Consider the following 27,933-nt stretch of genomic DNA (forward strand, 5'->3'; position numbering starts at 1 on the left):
TAGGGAACGAGAGTGAACAAACGCAAACACTGCAGGAGGCGCCTGGACACCGCACGAACTGCAGCAGACTACAGGCGCGAGTCCGTGCCCTGACGTCACGCTAGCAGTGGGGTTAATAGAATAAAGAACCAACTACCCAGCTCCAAGCGTCTCGGCAAATCTCGATCCTTGCTCCGCGATCTCGACGCAAGAGGTCACTTGCTCAATGCCGGCCCAGCACAGGTACTGGCGTCACGGAGCGTTCGTTTGCCAAGGCTCGCTGCGCGACGTAATGACCTCTACAATTTTCCCTTGAGAACATGTAGTTCCAAGTGCGTTGGCCGGTGATTTGTTGACCGGCATGTAATTATCGCTCGAAGTATCGAAAATACGCTTTTCTGACACCTTTGCTTCCTGTGCACAACCAAAAGTTATATGCGTCATACACGCGGCGCTGCATTAAACATATGCAATAAAGTGCGTTTTGATCTCGTCAAATGACATGTACACTGATACGTTCTAACTCTCCCTAGAAATGAAACGCTACACATGTGTAACCTGCAGGCATGAGAAGAAAAAGAAAACATCTGCGACGAAGTTTCGAGGAAAACGCGTTGCTGTGCTGAGATACTTCATATTGTGATGCCCAAATATGGGGACAAGGGTTCGTGCACTCAAATCTTTTAACGGTTCTCTTAGGCGGAGCCTCCGAGAACCCAATTGAGGACAAAGCCGTTGGTTTGAACACACACACACAACCTTTTAATATAACTAAAGAGGCTTAAAAAAATGATAGAAAGAAATAGAATAAAATAAACACTAAAAGGACATCACGGCGGTAAGAGACAATTGGGGCTATTGGGATGCTAACTAGTGCGCGAGTCCGGGCTTGCCACGACGGCAGGGACACATCACAGTCTCGATGCGGAGACGCGGCGACAAGTTGGCGAAAGGAGTTGCGCCGGTCTCACCAAAGGTCGTGGTGTAAGTTGACTGACCGGGCGACCGGAGCGCGCCAGCTCTGGCTTGGAGAGGTAAAGCAGGCGGCTTGGTGGCACGAGCAGATGGCGGCGGCGTTCTGGCCGGGCAGCTGGGTGTAGAGCTCGGGCGCGTAGCCCGACTGCTCTTGTCCTGCTCACGGGCACAGAAGCTCGAATGCCGGCCTCGGGCAGCAGGCGGCACGACAGACGGGGGCGGCGTTCTGGCCGGGCAGCTGGCGTAGAACTTGGGCCCGTAGCCCGACTGTTCTCGTCCTGCCCATGGGCGCAGAAGCTCACCGGCCTTGAGGGGCTGACAGCACGCTCGGGTAGACGGGCGACGCACAGGAACGGGCTGGCAGGAGGCCCCAGTCGGGTAAAGTCCTGGTGGCTCGGGTCCGGAACCCGACGGCCCGTCTTGACCTCCCGGTGGTTGACCTCCTCCTGGCGTCGCTTCCTGTAACCAATGCCTCCTTTACTAGATGCCTGCCGCGTCGCTAGTCTTCCCATTGGAGCGGAGGTTCCCGTAGTTCAGGGTAGTCCCGGAGAGACGGCGCTCGCAGCCGACCCACTTCCTGTTGCGGAGGAAGTGACGATTACTAGGCTGGCGCGCGCTCGACCAATGGCTTGACGAGAGACCGCTGGTCCTGCCTCCGAGATCGAAAACAGACGCTGCTAAAATCTCGGAGGCAGGGCTACGTGATTTAGGTTTGCAGCGGCCACCGCAGCTAGCGCTCGCAGCCGACCCGGGTGAACCCGGGTCGGGAAGAGTAAAGAGGAGAGTGGCAAGAACCAGCTTCTCGGCTCACGCGGCAGGCATCTAGTAAAGGAGGCGTTGCTGTAACTCTCTCGGCGACTCCCGACGTCTTCTCTGCGTCTCCCCGGGCGTCTCCCCTCTTCTGCCAGCGCACCATGCTTTTTCTTCTTTCTGACCGATTAGGCATTCTCCGATTGGCTGCCTGACGCCCCGTGGTCTTTCGTAATAATTTGCTTTTCTTCTTTTAGTTGTTTTCCTTGCGCCGCGCGTTCACGTGCCGGGCGCTCTTCGGCGTTGTCTCCAGCACGGAATTTCCCTCGGCGCGCGCACTCCTTGTCTGCTCCTGACCGTCCCGATCACCGCACCATGTCGCACACCACACATCACGCATATATACGCATCACAGTACAAAAAAAAGAGAAAAAAAGTGGAGAGAGAGGTAGACGGAAACAAGAGACGCACTGACACTGTTGTAGAGGCGGTCAAATGAAACCGCTCGGAATATGTAAATTTATGTGCGAATGCCCTGTCTACCGGAATACGGGTATCGAAAGTCGCCAAAGCATTCTTGCTGAATATTGAAGTAAGGCGACTGTTTCGGGCATGTTGGTAGGTCACGAATGCAGGGTTGTGCGCACAAAACGAGGACAGAGAAGAGGTTCTGCGCTGCTATCGCTAGTTTTTGCGCTGCCCCGCTAGATTACGAATGAATTTTATTACTAAGTGCATTTTTTTCTCTGGTCACCACGGCTGTCTCATGTAAACGGGGGCCTGAACCTTCGTCAAGTGAACTAGTTTTCACTTTTTGTTCAGGCGTCCCTCCATTTCTTTATGAAGAAAATAAAACTGCTCTGATTTGACTTGTGTTCTTTTGACTTGATTTCATTTTCACCACGCGGGGCGCACGGATCTCGCAGAATCCCTTTGACATAGGCATCGAGCGATCTTTGACGATATTGCTAAGAATGGCCCGTGCTTCTGCGTCGGTAAGGATTCCCCACGTGTTGGGACCTTCTACGAACTCTGTCGCCGTAAGCACGAGAAACCGCAGTTGGGGGAACAGTGGCATCATGACGGACCGAAAGGCATTAACCGGGATACCGTTACCCGAGGATCGTTTGTAGCACTGCTGGTATGTCCAGGCGTAGACGGCGTTTAGCACCGATACCTCCGAGACATTGGCAACGTGTTCGAGCACGTACTTCACGGTGGCCTCGGTGGAGGACTTGAACTTTGAAGAGGAGAGCACGTCGGCACTCTGCTTGAGGATGAGGTCACCGGCGGGAGCGTGTAGATCATTTTCGCCCATGGTCAGAACGTAGTCCAGGAGAGGACATACATCGTCGAGCCGCATGCAGCGGCGCACGAATTCGGTGCATTTCTCCGCCAGCTCCGGGACGAGGTACTTGGAAGCAGCGGTGCGGGTGCAGGCGGCCTGGTGCACGTTTGCCACATCCAGGTGGCCGCTGTAGAAGTACCTGCCTTGCGTGAATGATGAATAATTAAATATTTAGCAATTAATCAATTAATCAGTACACAAATAAATAATTAATGCAATAAAATAAAGAATGAAACACTTAAATGAATAAATGATTAATTAAGCAATTAATGAAACAGTTAATCGAACAAGGAATTAAATAATAAATTAAATGATACATTGAATGATTGATTAATTAGACAATTAATAAATGAATGATAAACCAATTAATTATTAATTAGATGAATAGATGAATAAATACATAACTTGTTCAATCATTAATTTAAAACATAATTACACAACTAAACAAATAAATAATTAAGCAATCAAATAAACAATCAAACAAACAAAAATCTTGATTTTATATGGCCAGGAACAACCGCGGAGGTCTAACTACTAGCACGCAGGGGAACAAACCCAAGAAAGGCATTGCGACTGTATATATACATGACCAAAATTTATACCATAACTAAATGTAGACAAGAGCGAGGAAGAACAGGGTAAAGAGGTTCATACCGAGCCAGAATGGACCAATAAGGCAAAATTAAGAGAGAGTACACATATACAGTCGGAGAGAGAAAGAGGAGAGGAGTGCAGCTAGAAAAAGAAAGCTCAAGAGAAAGTGGGAAGCTCCGAGCAGCGAGACGCTGTCACATAATGAAGGACAAATATGGAGAAAATGACAGTTATCAAGGATTTGTTTTTCATGGAGAGGCGAGTGGATGTTAGCATTGGCAAGATCAATGAAGTTCCAAAAGCCAGGCCTGACGGACGTAGAAATTGCCGGTGAAAAAAGAATGGAATTATGGGGCTTTACGCGCCAAAACCACTTTCTGATTATGAGGCACGCCGTAGTGGAGCACACCGGAAATTTCCAACACCTGGGGTTCATTAACGTGCACCTAAATCCAAGTACACGGGTGTTTTCGCATTTCGCCCCCATCGAAATGCGGCCGCCGTGGCCGGGATTAGATCCCGCGACCTCGTGCTCAGCAGCCCAAACAGAAATCGCCGGTGCTTAGAATAAGAACTTTGGAAGTGTAGATGGCTTTATTAATGGCAACATGCAAACGCATTTGAGAACTATGTAGCCACAGACTGTCCGTCCTGGGTTTTCCTGTTCCCTAGTGACCAGCATGAAGTAGAAAATGCGATTTTGCCAGTAAAGGATAACTGCATGCGGCCCAGATGGCGTCAAGACAACGCCGTTAAAAGCCATGAGTAGTACTATAGCTGTACTTCTGGCGCACATTTATAATTGGATACTAACTTGGGGCATGTTTCCCCATCAAATGAATCTTGCTAGAGTGTCTGCGAATTATAAAGGCTGGTCGTTTGACAAACTCAACAACTAGAAGCCAATATGTGTCTTCTGTATTTGTAAAAATAACCGAACAATAAATAAAAGTATTACAGGTTTTTTAAAAACAAACAGCATGATTGCAGAACAGAGGTATGGACTCTGCAAAAACAAATCTACAGAGTCCGCTTTACTTAGTATTAAAGGGTACATTCTAGACAGCGTTGAAAACAATATATACACACTAGTGATATTTCTGGATTTCAGGAAGGCATATGACAACATACGACACAACTGGATTTTGCGTAAAGTTCTGTACTACGGTATTCGCGGTACCACGTGGCAACTGATACAAACTTATCTGGCTTTCAAAAAGCAATGCAGTACAGTAAATAATGTACGATCTCAAGTTGAATTCGTTAAGTATGTGGTGTCCAATCCTTGGACCTGTCTTTTTTCCTGCTGTTCATTAAGATGCAAATATTGAGAGACATAGGAAAATAGTATTGTTGCTGATGACACAAACCGATTTTCCCCAGGTTTAAACGTATGTGAACTGTATGAAGAAGCTAATAATATGGATGGGTGAGTTAAATATGTGGCTAAATGCAAACAAACTTCAGTTAAACATCTCTAAAACGAACTACCTACTTTTCAAACCTAGAGGAGTAACAAACGTTCCATACAGACCAATTTACCTCGAGGACAGCGAGATTCAGCAATAGGCAACAAAATTCTTAGGAGTCAATTTTCACGAACATCTTTCTTGATTCCCCCACAGTGACACGATAGAAAAGACCTTTGCCGAATAATGGGCATTTTAAGTAGACTAAGGTATTACATTCTATCTAATGATAAGCTTCAAATTTAGTATGATCTGTGCATTCACGCCTAACATAACGATCCTTGGTGTGGCTAACAACGGCGGACACAAACCTTAATTCCCTCCTAATTCTTGAAGAGCACACAATACGTGCAATCTTGAACAATTTACTCTACGATTGCACCCAACCATATTTTAAAAGCTACAATATATTGCACGTCAAGCAGTTATAGAGACACAAACAGTTTCAAGATATTACGTTAGCATCGGATAGATGAGTCACTTTTATTGGATACATATGTGAAACAAACCCAGTATGAACCACGCGAGAGACTAATATACAAACCTCGATCACGCATCAACTACGAAGAACAACGATTAACTTCAGATACCAGACATGCTGAATCAATACCCAACCATGCTACAATTACTGGAATGTGGAACTTAATCTAAAACACTTTAAAAAAATAACAAGAGAACTGCTAGATGAAGAAAGCCAAAGCTCCCACGATGTCTCAAATTCTCGACGTACTGTATTTCCTTCGACATGATGCACCTTTATCGCTGTGTAGTAGTGCCAACAGTGCCTTTAACAATTTTGTTTAGTATTGTCACTACTCTCAAGCGTACTCCGATTACACATATGTACAATCAACTCGCTTTTCTGCTTTGACCTATGCAGGATAAGTATGTGATTATTATGTATTTCTTTGTTTTACTCGAAATACACTATCTTGTAGCTGCTCTGCTGCCAGGGTGGCGCGGCCAAGTAAGGCATTTCCTTAATTTTTAGCCGTGTATCCCGAGGCAATATTGCATTGAATTTGCGTAGAATAAACCAAAGAAAGAACTAAAAAATAAAGAAGCTGGAAAGTGGAAGGGCCGCTATTCGTCTGCGCAGCCTGTAGTTAAAAAAAATATTGTGGCAGGACCCATCTCACGATGACTATCGATGGTAATGCGTTTAGCATTGAATCAATATAGCGGCACAACGTTTTGGCACTGTCGAAACGAGTTATGCATGAGGCGTATGCTGCAGCGGGATTTCTCTTTCGCGCTTCCTCAAGAACACTGCCATCTAGCGCCGCCGCCGCGAAGCTTTCCCGTTGCCTCCGAAATGCAAGGCGTGCCGGTGCGTAGGAACGCTGAGAAACCAGGATCGTCTCTCGCGCTTCTGTCTCGGGAAGCTGCGCCACCTACTGGCACCGCAGAGAAGTCAGCGCATGGCCCCCGAGACTAGAAGCGTGGCGCGCTGGTGCCTGCGAAAGCCGAGGATTGTCCCCATGCTTGCCGCACACTCAGTGACCCATGTTGGCTAGACGTTCATTGAAGAGCGGCACACACGCAGTGGATCCATGGCACACATGGCGTATCTATAATGGTGGAAGTTCGTGCGTGAGTCAGCCTTCAATTACTTTACATAAGGAGGATATTAAGTGCCTTAACAGTTTTCGCTCACGTAGACCGGCACATGTACGCGACTGACACGTGGTGATACCATTCCAGAGCTTGCGCAGATGAGCTTTGTGTTTTTCTATTTCCGCCTCAGTGCTCCCTTAAGTTGATAGTCGGCGTTCGTGTTGTCCACTTCTCTACTCTTGTGTTCTGTCTGCACCCCTCACCTCTTTTTTGCATAATGAATCCTTACCAACTAGCTCAGCTTTCTGTCGTTCTAAGATTCATGGCACAGCTTGCTAAAGCGCTGGCGTGAAAAGGCGTTCGTTGAAGATGTACAGTGACGAAGGATCCCTTAAAGGCACGCAAGAGTAAAATGCAGAAGATCCAACGACTTGGAGTGTATATGCAGCGAAGCTTTGTGCCAGTACCTGAAGAGTCTGCTCATAGTCACACGGAAGGCTTTATTCAGACAATGTGAGGATGCGAATGCAACGCCGCCGCTGCTGCCGCGAATGCGCGAAGGCAATATTTATAGTTCTTTTTAAATGCGTAAGCATTTCTAAGCCCACGCAACGAAGAAACCCGTCCGTCCGTCTGTCACATAAGACAAGTCGCTATCAAGAAATTAATGTACAAACTAAATAATTTAGGACAGAAAATTGTTGGCGGTGGTGAGTTTCGAACCTGCGACCCCACGCTCAGAAGCCCAGTGTCTCACTCACTGAGCTAAACAGCCATCTTTTTTTTTCTTTATTACATGGGTGTAGAATTTTTAGCAAGAGAAGAAAAACAAAGCGGTACAGAAATTTAAGGTGACTGGAAACGCATTCAAAAGTTGGGCATGCACGTGCAAGCGTCCAATAAAGACACCGAGTCCTGCGCTGTTTCTTGTGCAGTGCACACAAACGTCGGCAACAGATTACTGGAGAAACGACCGAGTGTTTCGCGGTGGTTCAGCGGGCCTGCCGCACATTCTACTGCGCCAAAGGCTATGTAGGCCAAGTAATGTGGGTATGAAATATGATGGGTCACAGGGATCTTTAAAAGGTTGAGAACGAAATGCTTACGGTGTGATATCTAAACAATTTTCAAGTATCCTTCGGGGAATGCTCCAGAAGAAAATGGCAACCCTGCAATCTACATTACTCCATGGAGGGAAACTTTCTTTAAATAGCGTTTGGCAACTCTTGTCAATACCTGGTTAGAAAAAAAGGGCTGTTTCGTGGCCGTGGTCGACGAACTGCCATTTGTGTCCACATGCGCAAGCCATTAATCATTGTTTTGTAGATTGCTGGACTGAACACCCACGCTTGCAGGAAGTGAATATATCTGAACCAAATGAATGTGTTGTACCGGCGGTACAAAACAGGTGTCGAAGAACAGTTTCTATGAAAGCTTTGTTGAAAGATTTGGTGATGGTGGAATAAAGACCATGTATAGGATCACATGTAGAGCGGACTAGGAGCGTTATAGAAAACAGGAAAATGCCTATGTCGCAAAAGTTTGATGCCAAACACGCCACATCTCCAATGTGGTTCGGTGGTCGCATGATGCGCCTTCCGTTGGGGCATTTCGTCACCGACTCAAATGCCACCGGAAAGTATAAACTTGGTATAGCCATATAATTTGCTACCGCAATCTGTTTCCCATTTAGGGCGCAACTATAACCTTTTTAAACTTTTCATCGCATGCTTAAGTATGACGTGGCTAAATGAATATGCAGTTATTTCTGTCCAGGGGAGAGGCATCTGCCGCCCCCCCCTCCAAAATTTCGGCAGAAGTATCACACGTTAATTGAATTACGGGTCTCTACGTGCCAAAACTACAATCGGATTGAGGCAGGCCGTAATGGCGGATTCCGCATTAATTTTGACACCATGATGTGCTTTAGCGCGTCCGTAAATGTTAGTGCATCAGCGTTTGTATTCTGCCCCCTATGAAAACGAGCCTGCCGTGGGCGGAATCCAATTCGCGACTTCGAGCAATGACATAGCCGCAAAGCTACCGCGGTCGACACAGAGGTCTTGATCTGACGTGCCGGCGCTTCCGTGGTGTCGCCGAGACCGCGTGGTGTGCTTTAATTAATGCAGCACCTTTTCTGCACGCCCTGTGTAAGTTGTCCACTTGACATATTTGCATCGTGTTTATTCTTCAGAAATAGCAGAAACGTAGCGCACCTCACCATTAACTTAAATTTATTCCGTTTCCCAGCAACCACTGTCCTCTCTATAGTAGTAGCGTGTACTTGCCTTCTGACGTCACCTTTCCTGTCCCCCTCCCTTCCCGTTGAATGAGAACTGCGAGCGAAGAGTGGCAAGACTGTTATTCACTCATTTAGCGACTGCGTCTGTTCAGTGTGTGCAGATGGCGAGGACTGAAGTTCGTGCAGCAACTGACACCACTCGCCTCCCATCCCTTGCTCGTCCGCACAGGATGAAACTTTTCGCGACAGCGATTTCTCACGCCAAACACTAGCTCACTCCTCGGCCTTGCCGTCTGCCATTCATTCCCAGCATGCTTTGCGTAAATCTCGTTTTACGTCATACCGCAATGTGGCCAATAGCTGAGGACCAGGCAAGGCAGCTTTTTCGAGGGAACGAACGAAATTAATTTGTGAAAAAATCTGCGCAACTCACAAGCCTGATATTTTCAAGAAATGATGGAAGCGTGCAGAACGCACTCAAGCTTGATTGCGATACGTTGACCTCGAGATATCGCCGGCAGTCACCCAGCAGCGGGCAGCCAGCACGCTGCGACAGCGTGCAGCACGGAGCCGCACTTCAGAGCTAAGTTATATGCGTGTCGGAAAGGCTCGGCAACGTTACACTGGCCCGCAATAATTTTTCCTATACGCAAAGAAACGGATTCTTGTCAAAAGCTCCGAGTACGCGACGCCGGAGCGATCAGTGAACAACCATTTTCTATTCTTTTTGGAAAGGGGCAATGCCCGGCTATTCTGCAAAAAGTCGTGTTCAGCATACATTCATCTTTAGTGACGTCGTGACCTTACGCGGTTTTGTGATGTCGCGACAGACAAACTAGTTGTGCACCGAAAACAATTGCACTAATATCGGAAGGCTAATTATCACAATGGCGTAGAACCGTAAAGTGTCTTCCTATGTTCGGCCAAATAAGGCAAAATAAGTTTCCGCGACGTCTCGTGGCAAGCTGGTGAAGCGGGCGTTGCCCCGAAATTGTTTGACTAATCGTGGGAATCTAACTAAGAAAATAGAATAGAAACCGATTAGAATTGCTTTAAGTTATAGCACCCATGCTATGCGACTGCCTCGCGGTGAGTAACTTCCACTACAAGATGGTCACCATTAGCAGAGCAGCGGTAAGCGGTGGGCCAATCACAAGATGTGCGCTTGTCGGATTTGGCCCTGGATCGGGATTTGTAGACGTGTGCTCTCAAGCAAAGAAGTACAACAAAGAAGAGGGAACCTTACCGCAAGAGGCCACGGACGCCCTCTGGGTGCAAGTCAGTGATGACTATGCGGTCCTCGTTGGCGAAGTCGCCATAAAACATGGCCTTGAACACGTCACTCTGCAAAGCCAGGATCATCTTATGCGCCTTGAAGGTTTCACGCTGGCCTGGGAAATGCGCGCATTCAACATAGAACTCCACATCAGCAAGGTCGCCGGACTCGAGAGACCTGCATAACGAGACCTGCAAAAAAAAGGAAGAAAAAAAAACAAGAGGCGTAAAGACCACGTCCGACGACGTCGCCTAATTTCGCAGCGATAGATGCAGCCATCACCGCGAGAAGTATGAGTGGTGCCCTCTCGCGTGTGACGTCAGCTGGTAAACTTCGCTGAAAAGCAGCGTATTCGCTCAGTGCCTGAGAGCTGTTTATTTTTTCGATGAAGACATCTAGCTCAGCTCCGTTTCGTTTTCTACAGCTTGATTTTGTGTTGTAGTGATACCCTGCAGAATGTTAGGTTTAGTGTCATATCTCACTATACGATATTAGCTAGCATAATTATGCAGTAGCGGTATGCATACAAAAATGACTTCCTCCGTCGGAAATGTTAGCTATATAGAGCGCAACAAAACAAGTGATGTTTGTTCATGTATATTAATCAGTGCAAGAACTTATAAAAGCTTAATTATTAGTCTATTCTACTTCATTTATTAACTACGTAAAAAAGAGCAGCCGTTATCCGTACATGGGAGCCATAATATTACATTATCTTTAGTTTTAATAAATATAAAATATGTGCCGACCGGACTTTTCTGATTGAGTTTTTTCAAACGACGAGACGAGTGCCGGCAAATTGCACTACTAGAGTGCATGGATAATTATAATACAATATAGCTTGTAAACCGCCGAAAACCAGTGAACAAAACGGTGATGAGTGGACGTGTGCCGCAGTGCTGAAGTGGACATGGCGGGAAAGTTAATTATTAACTATACGCCGCGTCACTTTACGCCGCGTCACTTTACGCCGCGTCACTTTACGCCGCGTCACTTTACGCCGCGTCACTTTACGCCGCGTCACTTTACGCCGCGTCACTACTGGTAAGGGAATACACTGGGAATACACTGGTAAGGGAATACATCTACTTAGGGCAGGTAGTGACGGCGGATCCGGATCATTAGGCGGAAATAATTAGAAGAATAAGAATGGGCTGGGGTGCGTTTGGCAGGCATTCTCAGATCATGAACAGCAGGTTGCCATTATACCTCAAGAGAAAAGTGTATAATAGCTGTGTCTTACCATTACTCACCTACGGGGCAGAAACCTGGAGGCTTACGAAAAGGGTTCTACTTAAATTGAGAACGACGCAACGAGCTATGGAAAGAAGAATGATGGGTGTAACGTTAAGGGATAAGAAAAGAGCACATTGGGTGAGGGAACAAACGCGAGTTGACATCTTACTAGAAATCAAAAAAATAAATGGGCATGGGCACGAAATGTAATGAGAAGGGAAGATAACCGCTGGTCATTAAGGGTTGCGGACTGGACTCTAAGGAAAGGAAAGCGTAGCAGGGGGCGGCAGAAAGTTAGGTGGGCGGATGAGATTATGAAGTTTGCAGGGACGACATGGCCACAATTAGTACATGACCGGGGTTGTTGGAGAAGTATGGGAGAGGCCTTTGCCCTGCAGTGGGCGTAACCAGGCTGATGATGATGATGATGATGATGGCTTTACACTGCGTCACTTTACACTTTACTGAAGGACACATTTTGCTTCTACCACAATCAGACAACTTTACTCCGGCGGCGGCCGCGTATGGCGGGGCTGAGTGCGGCCGCAGAGTCTTCAATGTGATCTGCGATGAATACAGAGTCTATATGCGCCTAGGGCTGATAGCTCGGTGTGCGCTGTGTTGTCACCGCTGCGTTAGCGTTGAAGAGAGAGGTGGCAAGAAGGTCAATCCGCTCACTGTTGCTGCCGCTCTTCCTCACGCTAGTGTTTTGACAGCGAGTGTCCGTGGTCATGGAGCGAGATGTGTGTTTGCTCGAGCGCGAGTGACACCATGCTTGTTTATTTACTTAGCAAGCGGATGTTTACGAGCTTTCGCGGCCGATAAAGCTACTATCCTTACTTCGTATAGGTTTCTAATAATGTGCTATCGCAATAGACGCTTCGCCTTTCCGGCGAAACTGGCACTTTTTTTTTACGGACTTCAGACGTCACACTCTCCAGGTTCTCTCCCTCGTTACCACACGACCTGTGACGTTAATACCACATGCTATTGATGCACTGCATCGGCTGCGATAGGTACGTCACTGCCCCTCAACCGTCTCCTGTTGCATCCGTTCCCACTCCGCAGCTTTGCCGCCGCTGCCACAACTACTCCTCCTCATTCCACTTAAACCGCGACGCTTCGTGTTCTGCCTTTTACCAGGTCATTGCTACGCTTCTCTGCTGCGGTGAATCTTGACAGATTTCGCAGGGTGTCCTGAGTCGACACGAACCGCGAAGACCGTCAACTGTCAGACAGTGCTATCGGAATATAATTTGCAAGTGCTTAACGTTTATCAAGTCGGGAGCTTCAGTTCAGATACTGAAACCTTGGATAATTTATCACTGCAGCGACGAAAGATGCTTACAGAACTAGGAAAGACGAACAAGCAACTAGATAATGCCCAGATATAAGCACGAGCGTTGTTACTGCTCATGTCCTGGTGTTCTCCAGCGCTTTAGTTAACCATGTCTCATTTCGGTCAAATTCCAACGATGCTCTTATATGCTGGCTACATCTGCATGATGAAGAAATCCTCCTCTTAGTGCTATGTACCTCATGGTTCCTAGCTGACGCCCGCCGTCACGATCGGCACCAACTCTGTTGTCTCTGTAAGGTGCGAGGAAGCCAGAAGCTATACCACGTGACTCGTATCTTCATGGCCTTCTCCATGAGCTTTTCCACAATTTATCACTGGGCTCCAAATTGTCGTGTGACGCTCCCTCCTAGTTTTTTTTTCTTTCCTCCAAGTACAACCATGGTAAGACAGCGCCGAAAAATCGAAAATTAGTTTTACAGATAATTTATGTAAAGCCGGAATTTACAACGAAGGTATAAACCCTTAACAACGTTTGTCAATGGACAGTCAGTAGACTAAGATTATGCTAAAATAGATACACGTCTTAACACTTCTCAACATACTGCTATAGATTTTCTAAACGAAGGTGAATAAGTAAAACCACTAAATTATTACCACCTAATGAAAAAAAAAATCGTCGGCAAATCTGCATTTTATACCCCTGTCGCATGGGCACCCGCCAACTGCATTTTACTCCGTCGTCTTTATCTCGAGGGAGATGTGCTCGGTGTCACACGGTAGTCCTTCCCTTAAGGGAGTGTTTAATGGAGATTTGGTCAAGGGAAACCTCAAATCTCCCTCGGCGGCTGACGCGTGTACTCTCGTGCCCATACTGGTTGTTAAACGGAGAATGTACAAATTATTTTCATTAAAATTATTCTTGCGCGTGTTTATAAAATTTCTGTTTAACTACATAAAAATTCAGCCGCAATTCAGCAACGTTTATACATGCTTGCCACGGCCAAGCACTGTCGACTTTGGCCGTTTGGCGCCACGTTTTTCTCGTCTTTCAGAGCGTTTTCATGAACTCGACAGATGCGGGTCGAGTGGGCTTGTTGGGCTGGAATATGCCTGTTGAGTTCGTGTAAACACTTGCCGGTTGGACCAAAGAAGCGTCGAGTCGAGCGCAGTCATACCGAATAGGCTAAAATAATCCAGCTTGACGGGTTCTTAGTGCACAAACGCGGACGTGTCCGGCCCGCCTTAGGCACGCCAGCGCCGAGACTAGCGCGGAGTCACTTTGACGTCTTTATTTAGGCGCTGGCAGTGCGGATAGTATCCGGACAAGGCCAAGACAAGCCCTGTACAGTGCAACCCGATCATAGTGATGAGACTAATGAAGACTGCAGCTGGAACCGGAAGCACAGTTGGAACACTTATGTCTCGGCTCGACGCTGTGTGCCATCGTTCTCGCTCCTGACGAGTCGAGACGTCAACTGAACGCGGTGACGTCGGGTTCATGTAAACGTAGCCTCTGTCGTGCTATAGTGGGGCAGTTGTCGGTGTGGTCTCTGATGACGGACACCGGCACAGTACACAAAAGAAAAGGAAAGCTCACGAGGCCACCGTGCACGAAATGTTGTGTTTTGAGTATATATAGTTTGCAGTGGTTCGGGTCGCAAATCCCAAAGCCTACTCGCCAGGCCACAAAGAAACACGGATAAATACAGGGTGGCTAGCGCCGCTGTCCGCTCCACTATGTTTAGCGGGCGCACTTTTACTCTTGACGAGGTGTATGTGTTTGCGTCAAATATATTAGGCAATATGTGTTTTATGGAAGCAGCGTTATTTATAATAGCTAGGAGCGTAATTAGAAGTTACATTACCAAACACTGCCGAACGCGCCTCTGGCGGCTTCTTTTAATAACTCGGTATTGGCCATGTGACACGACCACAATTTCCTTGAAGACAAACTCCCTTAGGAAGTCTGGCGCTCGCGTATCCTAAAGGAATTCGCGGGTACCCGTGTGATGCGGGTGTTACCGAGATTAAAATTCATTATCCTTAACCTTTTTTTGTCTTTAGGTTGATTACAATAGAGCACTAAACCATAGGGGGCATGTTACCATCCTTGGACCTCCTGCCATGTTTTCACTTTAGCGGCGTCAATAATCTTGTACGTTTATGCCATTTTTTCGCTCACCACAGTTCTGTTTGTATTATTTGCTTCAGCATTTGCCGCAGCTGAAGTATAATCACTAAAGCTACAGAAGGTCATTTACAGCCGTAATGCGTACTGAATATTCCAGCGATGATGGTAAAAGAGGTACTTTGACCATGTTGACGCACTAACTTAATTGTTGACGCGTTCACCTTAATTTAACGTGTTGCTTTTATGTGTCAAATTAAATGGGTTACCTTTGAACCAGCTTGATCAGTCTGCGTCGGAACTTCTCGGCAGTACTTCTCGCGGAATCGAATGCCCGACTTGGTCCAGGTATTACAGTGATAGCAGTAGCCTAGAAAGGATACCAATGGAAAAACAATTTTATCAAGGCAATGTTCTATTTTATGGAAGCTATATTGAACACTGAAAACTCAGGGATTTGGTGCGCGGCGTTTTAACATACTGATCCGACTAGGCACCATCGATGCTGCATATGATGACAATAGTTGTAGGCCCCAGGGGGCTGAAGTACCACCCATGTGAAATGAACACAGATGGTATTGATGCTGTGACAAATTGATTTGAGATGAGGGGAGAAGAAATTCACAGCAGTAGCGACAATGAGGAGATATATACCCCTCCCCTTCGCTTACCCCCCCAAATTCGATAGTAGATGCAGCGGGAAAGCTTTGTGTGCTTTAGCGTGGTTTGTCACTAGAAGTGGAATAGGGTATGATGATGTGGCTTTCCCCTTTGTATCGGGTGGGCGTAAGTTTTGCACCCTAGCCAGTACATAAAAAAAGTTGAAAGGAAACTGAAAATTAGAAGAACACTGCGGACCGCACTCTTCTCTCTAGATCTAAGCTAGCCTGTCGGGTCAGCCAGTAACACTGGCGTAGTCTCTCTTTGGTTGTCGCCACTACCATGGACGCCGCGACGCTGTCGTGGGCCTCGAAGTCTAACGCTTGTGGAAGAGTGGTGTCCTCAAGGTGAGTTGGCGACACCCCACCACACTGATTTATGACATGCATCACGTATTCTTGGGTCTCCCCACATGCTCGGCAGATGGCACTTAGCTACGTTGGGGATTAAAGGCCCTTAATCTTTCAAAAGTAGCGCCATTAGATCTTTCCGCCACCTCTCACCAACCTTTCCTCCTTGCCGCCTCCTGTCACCCCAGCCTCCTCCGCTCCCCCATTGGCTAATCCGTGACGCGTGGATGCACACCGTTGCGCTTTTGTATATCATTTTCTTCCCAGCGCGCTTTAACCGCCATTTCCGACCATGCGCGACGAGAGTGCTTCCAATGGATTCATTAGAGGTTTAGATTAGGGGACGCAAGCGGCTTGCGTACGCAACTACAGGCCATGGTAATGCGCATGCGCAGACTCCTACGTCTGGATGTGCACATGCGCAGTACCATTTCCCCTTCTAGCGCATGCAAGCCACTTACTTTCCCTAATCTAAAGGTCTCTATTGAGTGCGTTAGAGCAACAAATCAAGCGTGTTAGAGACGAGAACTTCTTTGTGATGCAGTGCTGCGCCTTCGGTTGCCGCAACTGACAAGGCGAGTGCGAAAGGGTTTTTATTGTGAGAGCAAAGAAATGGACACTCCAGCGCATTTGTACCTTCTGTGTGACGGTCGCCGTGAGGTTCCGTATAAAGTCCAAGGGCGATAAAATTGACCCCACGCGCCGTATACGGTATCTGCGAATGAAAGGGTGCGAGGGGAGCCGGCGAACGCGGCTCAATGTCACGTGGGCGAGCGAGGAAGGCGAAACGAAAGCACGCCCTCTCCTGTCGCACGCGAGACACGAGGGTGAGGCAAGGGAAGAGAAGGGTGGCATTCATTTCGTGCGTCTGCTCCTTAGGCGTGGTTGTGCGGGCGCCGCATCGTGAAAGCCATGTGCGACCTAGCCAAAGTGCGCGCCCTCGCGTGCCTCATTGCACTGCAAGCGATCTGCCATGCTTGTAAAGGGCACGTAGTGCCGGTAGCTCCGTATGCCCTGTGCTTTCGACGTTTCGTTTGCGTTGAAGCGAGAGATGAACGAAGATCAATTCGCTCGGTACTGCTGCCGTAATCACTCACTCCAGCGTTTTGACAGCGAGTTTCCGCGGTCATCGAGCGAGATGTGTTCATGTTTACCTGTGAGCACGTGACACCATGCGTGGTAATTTAGTGGGCAAGCGAATGTTTACAAGTTTATACGTCCCATAAAATTCACGTTCTTATTTCGTATCGCTACGTACCAATTTGCTATAGCAATCGATGCTTACGCTTTCCGGTGAAAGTGCAATAGTTGGTTGACCCCCGGCGAGCGCAACGCACAGAGAAGAGAAGCGTGTATGCATAGCATCGGGCGGGCTGAATTCAAGGAGGTTGCAAAAAACGCAGTGCTTTGTGAAGTGTCACGGTTCTTTATTGCCTCTTTTTTTTACATAGATCACTGCTCCATTGTAGATATTTTAATCAACATAACACAATTTTCCATTCATAGAATCGCGGAGGAGGGCTTGCTGCTTGATTATTGAAAATGTTAAAGTTTCAGCTAGAACAGTTTTGCATATTCTTCGGTAATGCGTGGCCAAGTATAGCCTTCAGTTGCCAATTTGATGTAATAATTTATGAACGTCTCATCAGTCATCAGAGCACAAACCAACTTGAATGATGATAAGTGCACTCCAGCCTAGAAAACCACTAAATATTGCTCCACATTGAAAAGGAAAAAGGATATGAATTCATAAACTGATTGTCTGGCCCATTTTTATTAGCACCTATATAAATTTCTAATTGCTTTACACGCAGTATCTCTTCATAGAAGCCTTGTATACTATGTCGTTTAAAACTGCAGCTAACTTCATTTTGTTATGCTGAACAGTTTTGCCGAAACCGCAGTACGAAAAAGGGGAGCTAAAACGCCGTTTTTTTGCTCACAGTCTTGATTGCCGTTAGGTAACGCTTCCGGCTAGGCAATAATACTAGGTGCCATTGCAAAGCGGAGACAGTAAGCCTTCCACTGCAATGTAATTCATATATGTCCAATATACAATGAACGCAGAAAGCACAGTGCGTCCGCAATTAAAGAGTGCTCGCGTAAGTGTCCATGCTGTGCGCGGTTGTTCATAGTCATAGGGACACCGCTTCCCTGCGAAAACTTACAACGCAAAAGAATACAGACGCACGCAGTTTACAGATATATAATTTCCACTTCAACAAAAGTGTTACTGGTGCGAATGAAGGGGGGGGGGGGGGTGAGAAATAATTATTTTCGGAACCTCTGTCCAGTTTTCTCAAGTTCATTCTTGCTATCAAATTACATCCTTTCACACTGTAATAAACAAGTAATTTTAAGCGGATGGCCGCTAGGAATGGCGTCACGTTAGTGATTTCGGCGCCGAGCAAACTGGCTAAGTTGTGCAAAAGCATCACAGGAGAGAAAAAAAAAGATGTTAGTAGTAGCTGTGGAAAACAAGCATACAACTTTTTTTCACGAGGAGTGTGCATTGTCGTTCATGTATCACATACCGCTCATGTGGACTGTCCTATGTCGGCCAAACAGGCCATTGCACCAATGAACGCTTACGTGAGCATCGCTATTTGCTTCCTACTGGTACAGAAGGGAACTTGCCCTTGCACTGCAAAAAATCACGAATTCCGACCGCTTTTTGATAGCGTGTAGATTGTGGGGAGAGCGCAGTAAATTTCAAAGAGAAATAAACGAAGCGTTCCACACCAGAAGGTTCTGTGAGCATACATATGTGAATGAACCTTTTTAAATTTATCATGTTAATCCAAGTTTTGTAGCCCGTGTCGGGAGGGGTGTGGTTAGGGTTTTCGTGTGTGCGGGTGTTTCTTTTTTTTGGTTGATCTTTGACTATAAATCTTATTCGTGGTTTCTACGCATACGTGATGGAGATTTGTGGAATGTATTCGCAAAAGAACTTCAGTTAAGTGTATGTCCAGCGGTGTCTGCCCGTCCCTTCTACTTCTGCTCGCACCTCTACTTGCTGGAGCCCCTTTACGTTCACCATACACCAACTGGCCCAGAAAATCACTACTAAAATAAATACAAAACAATTTCATGCGCTGCGAAAACTACCGGTACATTGCATAAGTTGAAGACGTAGCGCTGGATTGACACGGACAAGAAAGACGACAGGACGTGCGTTAACTACCAATTGAATTTCATTTCATAAGAGCATGGTACTTTTACGGGCTCGAACGAGTGTAAATCATCGCACGCGCAGCCAAACATTTTCCAGATGGCTTCCTTTCTGCTTAGAGTAATCGACGGAGCGCTGACGCAGTTAGCACGTTCTTATGCAATCAAGCTTGCTTCTGCAATTTACCGTGCATCTTTTTCTGTATTACTAAACGCGACTAAACAATCCTTAAACAGTGGTTTACACCTGCAAGGATTGGTTAGCCCTAGTATATTCTATTTTTACGAGCTACTTAGTAACATACGTTTGTCCCTTTTAGCAGAGGTGTACGTCCGGGTCAGTAAACCATAGAATTGGTATGTACGTTGCCTATGTTTTACAGGTTACATTGGAAGTGTGTAGTGACACGTGCGCATTGCTTGTGGTTTATCGGTGATCGCTTTTCTCCTGCTAACCACTGTTCTTTCTCGAATGCTTTGTTGACATTAATGTAAAATTATCTTCTCTGTATAATCAGATAGTGTGCGCCAAGCGAATGGTGTAGTGTACATTCGACAACTTGTGCGAGCACAGTGATTAAGCTGGAACGTTCGATGTACGTCATTTATACGACGCGTCTGGCCGTCTGACAGTTACAGATCAGGTTTGGACGATCACCGCCTGTGTTCGCCGTTGCTCTTGCGCTTGAAGGGACACTAAAGGTTACTATGAATTGAGGTAAAATCATGCAACGATTTGAGACTACCCAGCGACTTCGCGGTACTAGCCCGATGACGAAGGCACTCAATTTATGTTACTAGTGCTCAACTACTCGTATTAAAAACACTGCATTAGATTATAAGACGGGAGAAAACGCTATATATACTTGTCTAGTTCTATACGATTCTAAAAAAAATTACATTTTGACGTTGCCCTTGAGTAGTTTGAGTGATCGAAAGGTTTCGTTTTCGCTCGACTCTGCGCGCTCGACTCGGCGCCGCGGGCGCTTTGGACTTTCAGTTGTTTCGTTATCGCGTCGTGCTGCGCTGGTTCTGCTGCCTCGGAACTTGCACTTGGAACAAGCAGCGAGAATGCCACGTCAATGGTCCACGGAACTTGGCCAAGGGCAATTGCAGCGGCGAATCCAACGTTACTTATCACTGTGTGCCAAGGAGTGAACTTCTCCGTTCGAAGTGGATAAGTACCGTACCTCTGCCACAGCGCCTTGGCAAAGAGCCGAAAAATTACATAGTGTGCTCGGTGCACTTTCGTCCAGAGGATTACGAGTTCAACGCCGACTTACTGAAGTCGTGTGGTATGCCTTTCAAAGCAGGACGCCGTCGTAGTAGTACGCAACGACGCCGGCAGCGCGATCCCTCAGCAGCAGGTCAAGTTCATCAGTGCTTAAATCGCTGTAGTGGAGCCCAGCATTGCGAGCCAATGTGTCGTTGTCAGGGTCGTCCATTGCAACGAGCGTCGAAGTTGGCGTCATAAAATAAAGAACCAGCTTATCGTCGCGCGCTTTCCCTTCCGCTAGCCACCATAGTTCTGCTTTCGCGCTGCTGTCGGCTCTGTCTTGGCTGTTTCTGGCCGCGGGTTTGCGTTTTGCTCAGAAAAGCCGTAGCGCCGTCTGCGGGCGCCGTTTTACTCACCGACGGCGAAACGTCACTATAAGACCATGACGTCACCACTCCTCGATTGGAGGGCGGGAGATTTGAACTGCGCTAGAGGTATGCGGACGCTTCAGAACGCATTTTCTCTCAAAATAAGTCTTCTTCGCACGAAACAAGCGTTTCAAGGTTTCTGGGATGGTATTTCAACAGTTGTCACTTGTTTTACTGGGCTCAAGTCCGCCCAAATGAGTCAGTTTTCTTACTCACCGTTGTGCGACTGTTAACCGTCTTTTACTTGCGAAAACACGTGCAGTGCAGCAGTCAACCAGGGCAGTGTGAAGGAGAGATCGGAGAGACGTACGTCCGCTGGTTGAAGTTTTACCCCCCATGCGGCGCTCTCACACCTAAAGCCCCTTAAACTTCGTAAAGTAGTGCCACGCTTTGAAGAATGTCGCATCCTCCTCGCGCGCCCTGGCCGACGCCGCGTCGCTATTGGCCTAATAGCGACACGCGGGCCCTCGCGCTGTGCATCAGCGCCATTTTTGCTCGAGAAGCGTCTACGGAGTGGCGAGGAGCGCATGTTGCATGACGCCGTTGCTACGCTCGAGCAGTGTAGGCGGCGCCACGGTCGAGGAGGGAGTGGGAAAGGGAGGAGAAACGAGGAGGAGTGAAGGCGGAGAGTGGCTACTTTACGAACTTTAAGGGGTTTTACTCACGCCGGCGCGGCAGCGCCGCTCCACGGTGCCGTTGTCAGTTCTAACTGTGCCTTGGTAAGGGCCAATGAAAGCGCGCCAAGCGTCTGAACCCACTCGCTTACCCGCGAGGCGTTCATGACTCGAAGGACGCTTAGCAGCTTCAGTTGGACATTGGGCCACCCCGAAATACCAAGTTGGCCGACCACCAAATTTAAGTTGGCCGACCACCAAATTTAAGTTGGCCGACCACCAAATTTAAGTTGGCCGACCACCAAATTTAAGTTGGCCGACCACCAAATTTAAGTTGGCCGACCACCAAATTTAAGTTGGCCGACCACCAAATTTAAGTTGGCCGACCACCAAATTTAAGTTGGCCCAAGATTTCAACTTGGCCCACCCCAAGATTTCAACTTGGCCCACCCCAAGATTTCAACTTGGCCCACCCCAAGATTTCAACTTGGCCCACCCCAAGATTTCAACTTGGCCCACCCCAAGATTTCAACTTGGCCCACCCCAAGATTTCAACTTGGCCCACCCCAAGATTTCAACTTGGCCCACCCCAAGATTTCAACTTGGCCCACCCCAAGATTTCAACTTGGCCCACCCCAAGATTTCAACTTGGCCCACCCCAAGATTTCAACTTGGCCCACCCCAAGATTTCAACTTGGCCCACCCCAAGATTTCAACTTGGCCCACCCCAAGATTTCAACTTGGCCCACCCCAAGATTTCAACTTGGCCCACCCCAAGATTTCAACTTGGCCCACCCCAAGATTTCAACTTGGCCCACTCCAAGATTTCAACTTGGCCCACCCCAAGATTTCAACTTGGCCCACTCCAAGATTTCAACTTGGCCCACTCCAAGATTTCAACTTGGCCCACTCCAAGATTTCAACTTGGCCCAATATTTCGAGTGGGCCCACCCCCGAATTTGAGCCATCCTGAAACTTCAAGTTGGCCCAACCCCAAATTTACATTTAGATTGTTCCTTATCGCTTAAAAGCTACCGATAATCTACCTTTATAATATCATAGAGATTAAATATGTTAGCAAATTACGCATTTTTGGGCAGATAGAAGGCATTACAATTTTCACGTGAGAGGGCTGGGGAGCTCGCCAAAGAATCCTTACGCATTAAAAAGTTAAGTGCTATATTGCTACAATTTTCAAACCAAATGCGAGAACCAACTGAAGGGCTTGGCAGGAGCAAATATACAATATATTTTACTATGGTAGCGCTTAGTGAGCACAAACCTGATATATTCGCTGGTTCTAGAGCAGCTGGAGCGGCCGCTTTCCAACGGTGGCGAACTGCAACAAGGGGCCGTCCTATTGTTACGTATTTGTCGGCGTCGATTTTGCGCTGTTGATTTCGAGAGGGAACATCGACTGCTTTGTTAACTGAAAAACCATCCTAACACTTCTGCTAGCAGATTTGCAGTATGGTTTAATGCGGACTGTCGTAATATGTTTTTCAGCTGAAAATGAATGTAGGCTCTAGGGCAAAATATACGCCGACGTAGAGGATCGGGTTCCGCCGCCGTGAACGTCTGCACAACGGGGGGGGGGGGGGGGGGGTGTTTGCGGCGCCGGCCTCGTCGGCGTGGAAGGCACGTAAAATATAGGCTCAGTTTCACCGCCGCTCTGCTGCGCTGTCTTCTCTCAGCGTTAGGTAGTGCCGATGAGCGCGCACCTGTCCTGCTTAACAAAACCGCAAATCAGGAGATTCCTCCATGTATGATGTCGGCTAATCGTATCTCCAAAGCGCCGATACCCCTAGTAATTTTTAACAGCTTATTTGACTTTCTTAAATTTATAGTTGAATGAGCGGTTATAGGCACATTGTGTATGCGCCACTGAATACAGACCCATTCTTGGCCATTCTTACAGAACGAGTGTGCGTCACTGACACAAGCGGTCTAGAATCCTTACATGTATCTACATCCGCACGTGTCACTTCTCTCTGCCATACACTTCTCATCACCCCTCTTCAGTCGACAACCTTCACACTTCGACTTGCTCCTCGTGGCGTTGCTGAGTCGATGCTGAAGAGAGTTGTGCGCATCGCATTGAGCTGTAAAGTATTTGTTGAACCACGTCACTAGCGCTTTGCTTCAAATCGTTTCCGACAGTTCCATTGGACGCGATTTTTTTTGTCTACCGGTGAGCTTAAAGAACACCAAGCAGACTTTCCCTTTTATTCTTTCTTGTGCAACTCTAGAGTTTCTGTAGCAAAAAGATTATGGTGTTTTCGAGTAAATATTCTTAGCTTACTCGTGGTAACGAACGCGATATGGTCTGAACCGGTTTGAACAGTTATTGCTGCGCTCGGGAATAGGAACTGAATCTTTCGCTGAACCAGAAAGAAATGCCAGAACAAAGAAAGTTTCGGTTCGGCACTCGCATATAGATAGACTTGATTTATTTCGTTGAAGTGAGGAAATCATGTTGTAATTTTTTTGTACAAATACATTTTGTAATTGTTCAAGGCGATCAAAATGTTTTCGTTGGGGGCAGTGGCGAAGCCAGAAATTTTTTCCAGGTGGGGTGGGAGGTCGCCTACATTACGAAGGAAGGGGAAGAGGACAGGTGGAAGGCACGCGGTCTGCTAAGCCACCAAGTGGGAAACCAGGGGGTGGCACGTGCCCCGTATGCCACCCCCTGGCTACGGGGCACTGGTCCGAGGATATTTCAGTCACAATCATAGTGCGGACGCTCACTTCCCTTTATTTTGTGCGTCATCGTGCATAGGTTAATTTGTGTTCAGTTTAAGAAGTGTCGAGAAGTTCTGTAAAGCAACTATATTTACTGCTTTCATAAGTAGGACACCATTCAAGCACCTGCCTGCCCGATGTGCCGGAAGCGTGACATCCGAGACAATGTTTCCGTATGCTATTTTTAAAAATCACGTTTTCCTTTCTTGCATATCAACTTTTAAGATTAGACAGTTGTGTTAAAAGTTTCTTGGTTATCAGGCTCGATGAGTCATCTTGAAGTTCCGGCTGAGGATTATGGAACTCTGAGGTCGAAATTTCCACAACTGGGTTCATGGAGCAAGTAAGCGGTATTAGAGTATTTGTTTATTACTACTAAGACTGCGTTTTTTTAAACAGACAAGGTATTTCAGCGAACACTCAAAAATCTTTAAAAGTCGCCTGTGGCAAATATCACAATTCTACTTGAATCCTTCTGTTCTACTCGAAGCGACGGACAATACTTGCACAAGAAAAGTGAGATGCAAGATCGACTAATAAAAATTCACTAAGTTTTTAACTACAATATGGCACATATTGCAATTTACAAATAATAGCCGAGGAGTTCGCAAGGCGAATCCATTTGGAACGAATTTTCAAGATAACACCAGTTTCGAGATATAGATTCCCGAACTTTGCGGAGAAATGCATTGGCGTTGAAGCTAATTTGTTAAAACGTCGTTTCATGAAATGAAGTACGCAAGTAACGTTATGAAGCTTGATTAAACCAGTACTAACGACAGTTCAGTGGCGACAGGAACTGGTGCCGACGGCGGTGCAAGGAGCATTCATAACGCACGCAAAGTACTGCAGGTGGGCGCACCAGGTGCACTGATGACGTGCCGATCATTTTAGGCCGTTATCGCTCTTTAGCGCTTTATCCATCCGCGTCGAACCATTATTGAACCGTGAACGTACTCAGGTGGCGGCTTCTTATGGCACTGCCGCGCGGGCGCAGCTTGAATGTGACCTGCGATGCCCACCAAGTACCGACTGCTCATAGCTTTGCGCACGGTGTTCTCGCAGCTGAAGAGGAAGCTTTTAACTCGGGCCCAACTCCGACGCGGCCTATTCAAATACATGTAAAACGCTTTTCTGAGGTAACCCCTGGACTGATTTTAATAAAATTTGTTGTATTTCAGAGAGAATGTTACATTCTATTGACTGGTGGAAGCGGAATTTCGATTTAGGGCCTGAATTACATGAAAAGGATTTTCAAAAATTCGAAAGTTTGAGAAAAATAGACTCATGAAGTTTCTAAATTAATAGCTCTACATAAAAAACAAATATCGCGGTTCTGTAAACGGCATCCATTAGACAATTCAAAGCGGACAAACTCGATGGGTCAATTTATGTCTTACGTGAATTCGTTACGCTGTGTACAAGGGTTCTGCAAAAGCTGTATTTACATATTACTCAATTTTTTTAGGTCTACGTGTAACATACCAATTTTGTCCGCTTTAGATGTACTATCACATGCAATTCGCAGAATTGTTATAGCATTTTCGCTTGCTGAGTTAGAGAGTTGTTCCGGCGATAGAGAGATAGTTCCGCTTTATGAAAATTTACGATTTTTGCCAATGTTTATTATAAAATTTACGACGTAAATCAAAAATTCCAAGCCAACAGTCATTAGATTTTAAGTTATTGTTTTGAATGCAGCAAACCTCGTCAAATTTGGTGCAGTGGTTGCCGAGAAAAACTAATTCTCCTTTTACATGCCTTCAGATAGGAGCACCCGAGTTAAAGCTTCCTCTTAAGCCCAGACCAAACGTACGCTTACGGACGCGCGCAAGCTCGCGTTCGCGCGCCTACGCATGCGCAGACGGTGCGGCATGGCTCGCACGCGTCGAAATGCGGCGTGATCTCGGGGAACAGATCATCTGTTATCGCGCGCTTGCGTTGCCTCGCGTCGGCGCGCCTGGCAACGCAGCTACGGCGCGGAACGTTCAACTCCCAGTGAAACAGATTTATATCATGCAAGAAAGTGCTTTTTCTTTCTTTTTTGCGCTGGTCGAACAGCTATAAAAATGTAACAATTACGTTTATAGATATCGAAGCATTTGAAACACTGTCGATAACAAAGTACGAAGCGGCGCCTGCCAAGGCATATGTGTGTGAGTGAGCCCAGTGAGCGCGCGCTGTTGCGCGTATTTGCGGATGCAAAACTCGATTTCTCGCGAGGCGCGGCAGGCCCTAGGCAAGCGGACGCGAGCTTGCGCGCGTCCGCAAGGGTACGTGTTGTCTCGGCTTTAGTATTAAGAGGCGCGTGCGCCCGTAACTTGAAAGCAATCTGCGAAAGCAGCAGAGCGAGGCGTTGAAGCGGGAGGCAGCGGAAAGGCAAATTCGCTCGCTTCTGTGGGCGCTATCTCGAAAGCGGCCGTCTTATTACGGGACGGACGAAGGGACCGTTTTCCCGTTGGTTAAGCATACAAATGCTTAGGAGTTTAAAATTAACGTACCTACACCCCCTAAACTCTGCAATTGCGGGCTTGCCCGAGCAGACTGCAATTTTTGGCACAGCCAGGAACGCAAAACCAAACACCTCGAAGGTTCTAGGGCGCGAGCCGTGGCGCTTCGGCGAAATAGTACCTAGAAAGGTGGTGCGTGTGCGCGGAGCTTGGCGGTCGAGTACTCGGCTTGAGCGTAAATAGAAACGCGCCCGGGCTCCCCGGAGTAGAACCCCCCCCCCCCCCTTCCCTGTCCTCCCCCCGGAGCCTTGTACGCGGCGGAAGACGGCGCGCTTCCTCCCCGCCATTGTGTGCGCGAGATCGAGCCGCGATCGGCGGGTCACCCCCCCACGCTTTCACTCTCATGTACAGCATATGGCGCGCGGCGACGATTTTACCTTGGCCTTTAACCGAACGTCATGGCGACGCCGACGGTAGCAAAGCGCTTGGAGCGCCCATACAATTGCTGTCGCCATAAAGGAACAGAAAAAGGGACAGACAAGAAAAGAAAAAAAAAAACGCGACGCGGAACTTCTAGGTAGGCAGCATCGCTGGTGCAGACGCACGCCATGACTCAATTAAATGCAGACCACTTACCGTCCATTCCTTAGCGCGGGAAGTAAACGAACACCGACGTACTGAAAGAGTCGTCGCACTTTCTTCGAAGCCGCTTCTGCGCTTTTTCCAAAACTGTTCCAAAGCAGCGGGCCACTGTGCGTTGCAACCGGCGGGTATGATGATTGGCGATGGTGGTCGCTCACGGAATTACGTTCGAATGAATCGTGGTCGCGACAGTTAGCTAGCCTGTGTGAGCTAACTGGGCGTTAATATATATATTGCATGCTGGCATTTAGTCGATATCTATACTTTATTCTATGCTGTGCGTCTTAAAAGGACGCTCTGTTAATCCGCGTACGAAGCCTACCGCTTGGAGGCTGCAAATGCTCTGCTTGCTTGAGCCGCTGAACTCGTCTGAAGCTCTGAATGGTATCGCTTTCAGATTGTTGGCGCGGGACAACTTAAGCATATTTACCGGAAGTAGGGGGCTCATTTTGAAATGTGACACCAGACGGAGCTAGCTTGCCAGCCAGTGAGATGCGAATACATGTAAGCGGAGGTGCATCAGCGGAATGCGATAGGGCAAGATAATATGATACGCTTCTACCGTATCCATATAAAGGCGAGGGTGGTGCCATAGAGAAAGAAATATAACGAGAGGGGACACTCGGCGAAAAGTGGCAACAGGAAATACGTCAGGCTGTAGTATTAACGCCGACCGTCTGCTGCCGCCAGCAACGAAAAAAAAAGAATGCGAAATGAGATTAACAGAAATTTTCTTTTCTTTTATTCTTTCCCGGCAAAAGTAAAAATATCTGCGTATAAATTAAATTAAACTTTGCGGCTTACAT

General features: G+C 47.3%; 1 protein-coding gene across 1 annotated transcript; it reads right to left on the bottom strand.

The window, feature by feature from the left end:
• Positions 1-718: 718 nt before the first annotated feature.
• Positions 719-27,486, bottom strand: LOC126528897 (BTB/POZ domain-containing protein 6-like). Its single transcript, XM_050176486.3, has 4 exons — positions 27,122-27,486; positions 15,124-15,224; positions 10,161-10,381; positions 719-3,191 (listed from the first exon to the last, which is right to left on the bottom strand). Exons 1-4 carry the CDS (start codon positions 27,126-27,128, stop codon positions 2,543-2,545), a joined length of 978 nt encoding a protein of 325 aa, XP_050032443.1. The 5' UTR covers positions 27,129-27,486; the 3' UTR covers positions 719-2,542.
• Between the last annotated feature and the right edge of the window lie 447 nt (positions 27,487-27,933).

Source organism: Dermacentor andersoni, chromosome 8 (assembly GCF_023375885.2).
Source record: "Dermacentor andersoni chromosome 8, qqDerAnde1_hic_scaffold, whole genome shotgun sequence".
Classification (NCBI taxonomy): Eukaryota; Metazoa; Arthropoda; class Arachnida; order Ixodida; family Ixodidae; genus Dermacentor; species Dermacentor andersoni.

Bases quoted from the DNA above. Each gene is read 5' to 3' on its own strand.
- LOC126528897 (XM_050176486.3), bottom strand. The intron at 10,382-15,123 runs GTAACCCATTTA...TTTTTTTTGCAG, and splicing joins CTGATCAAGCTGGTTCAAAG to GTCTCGTTATGCAGGTCTCT. The intron at 3,192-10,160 runs GTAAGGTTCCCT...CACGCAAGGCAG, and splicing joins GGCGTCCGTGGCCTCTTGCG to GTACTTCTACAGCGGCCACC.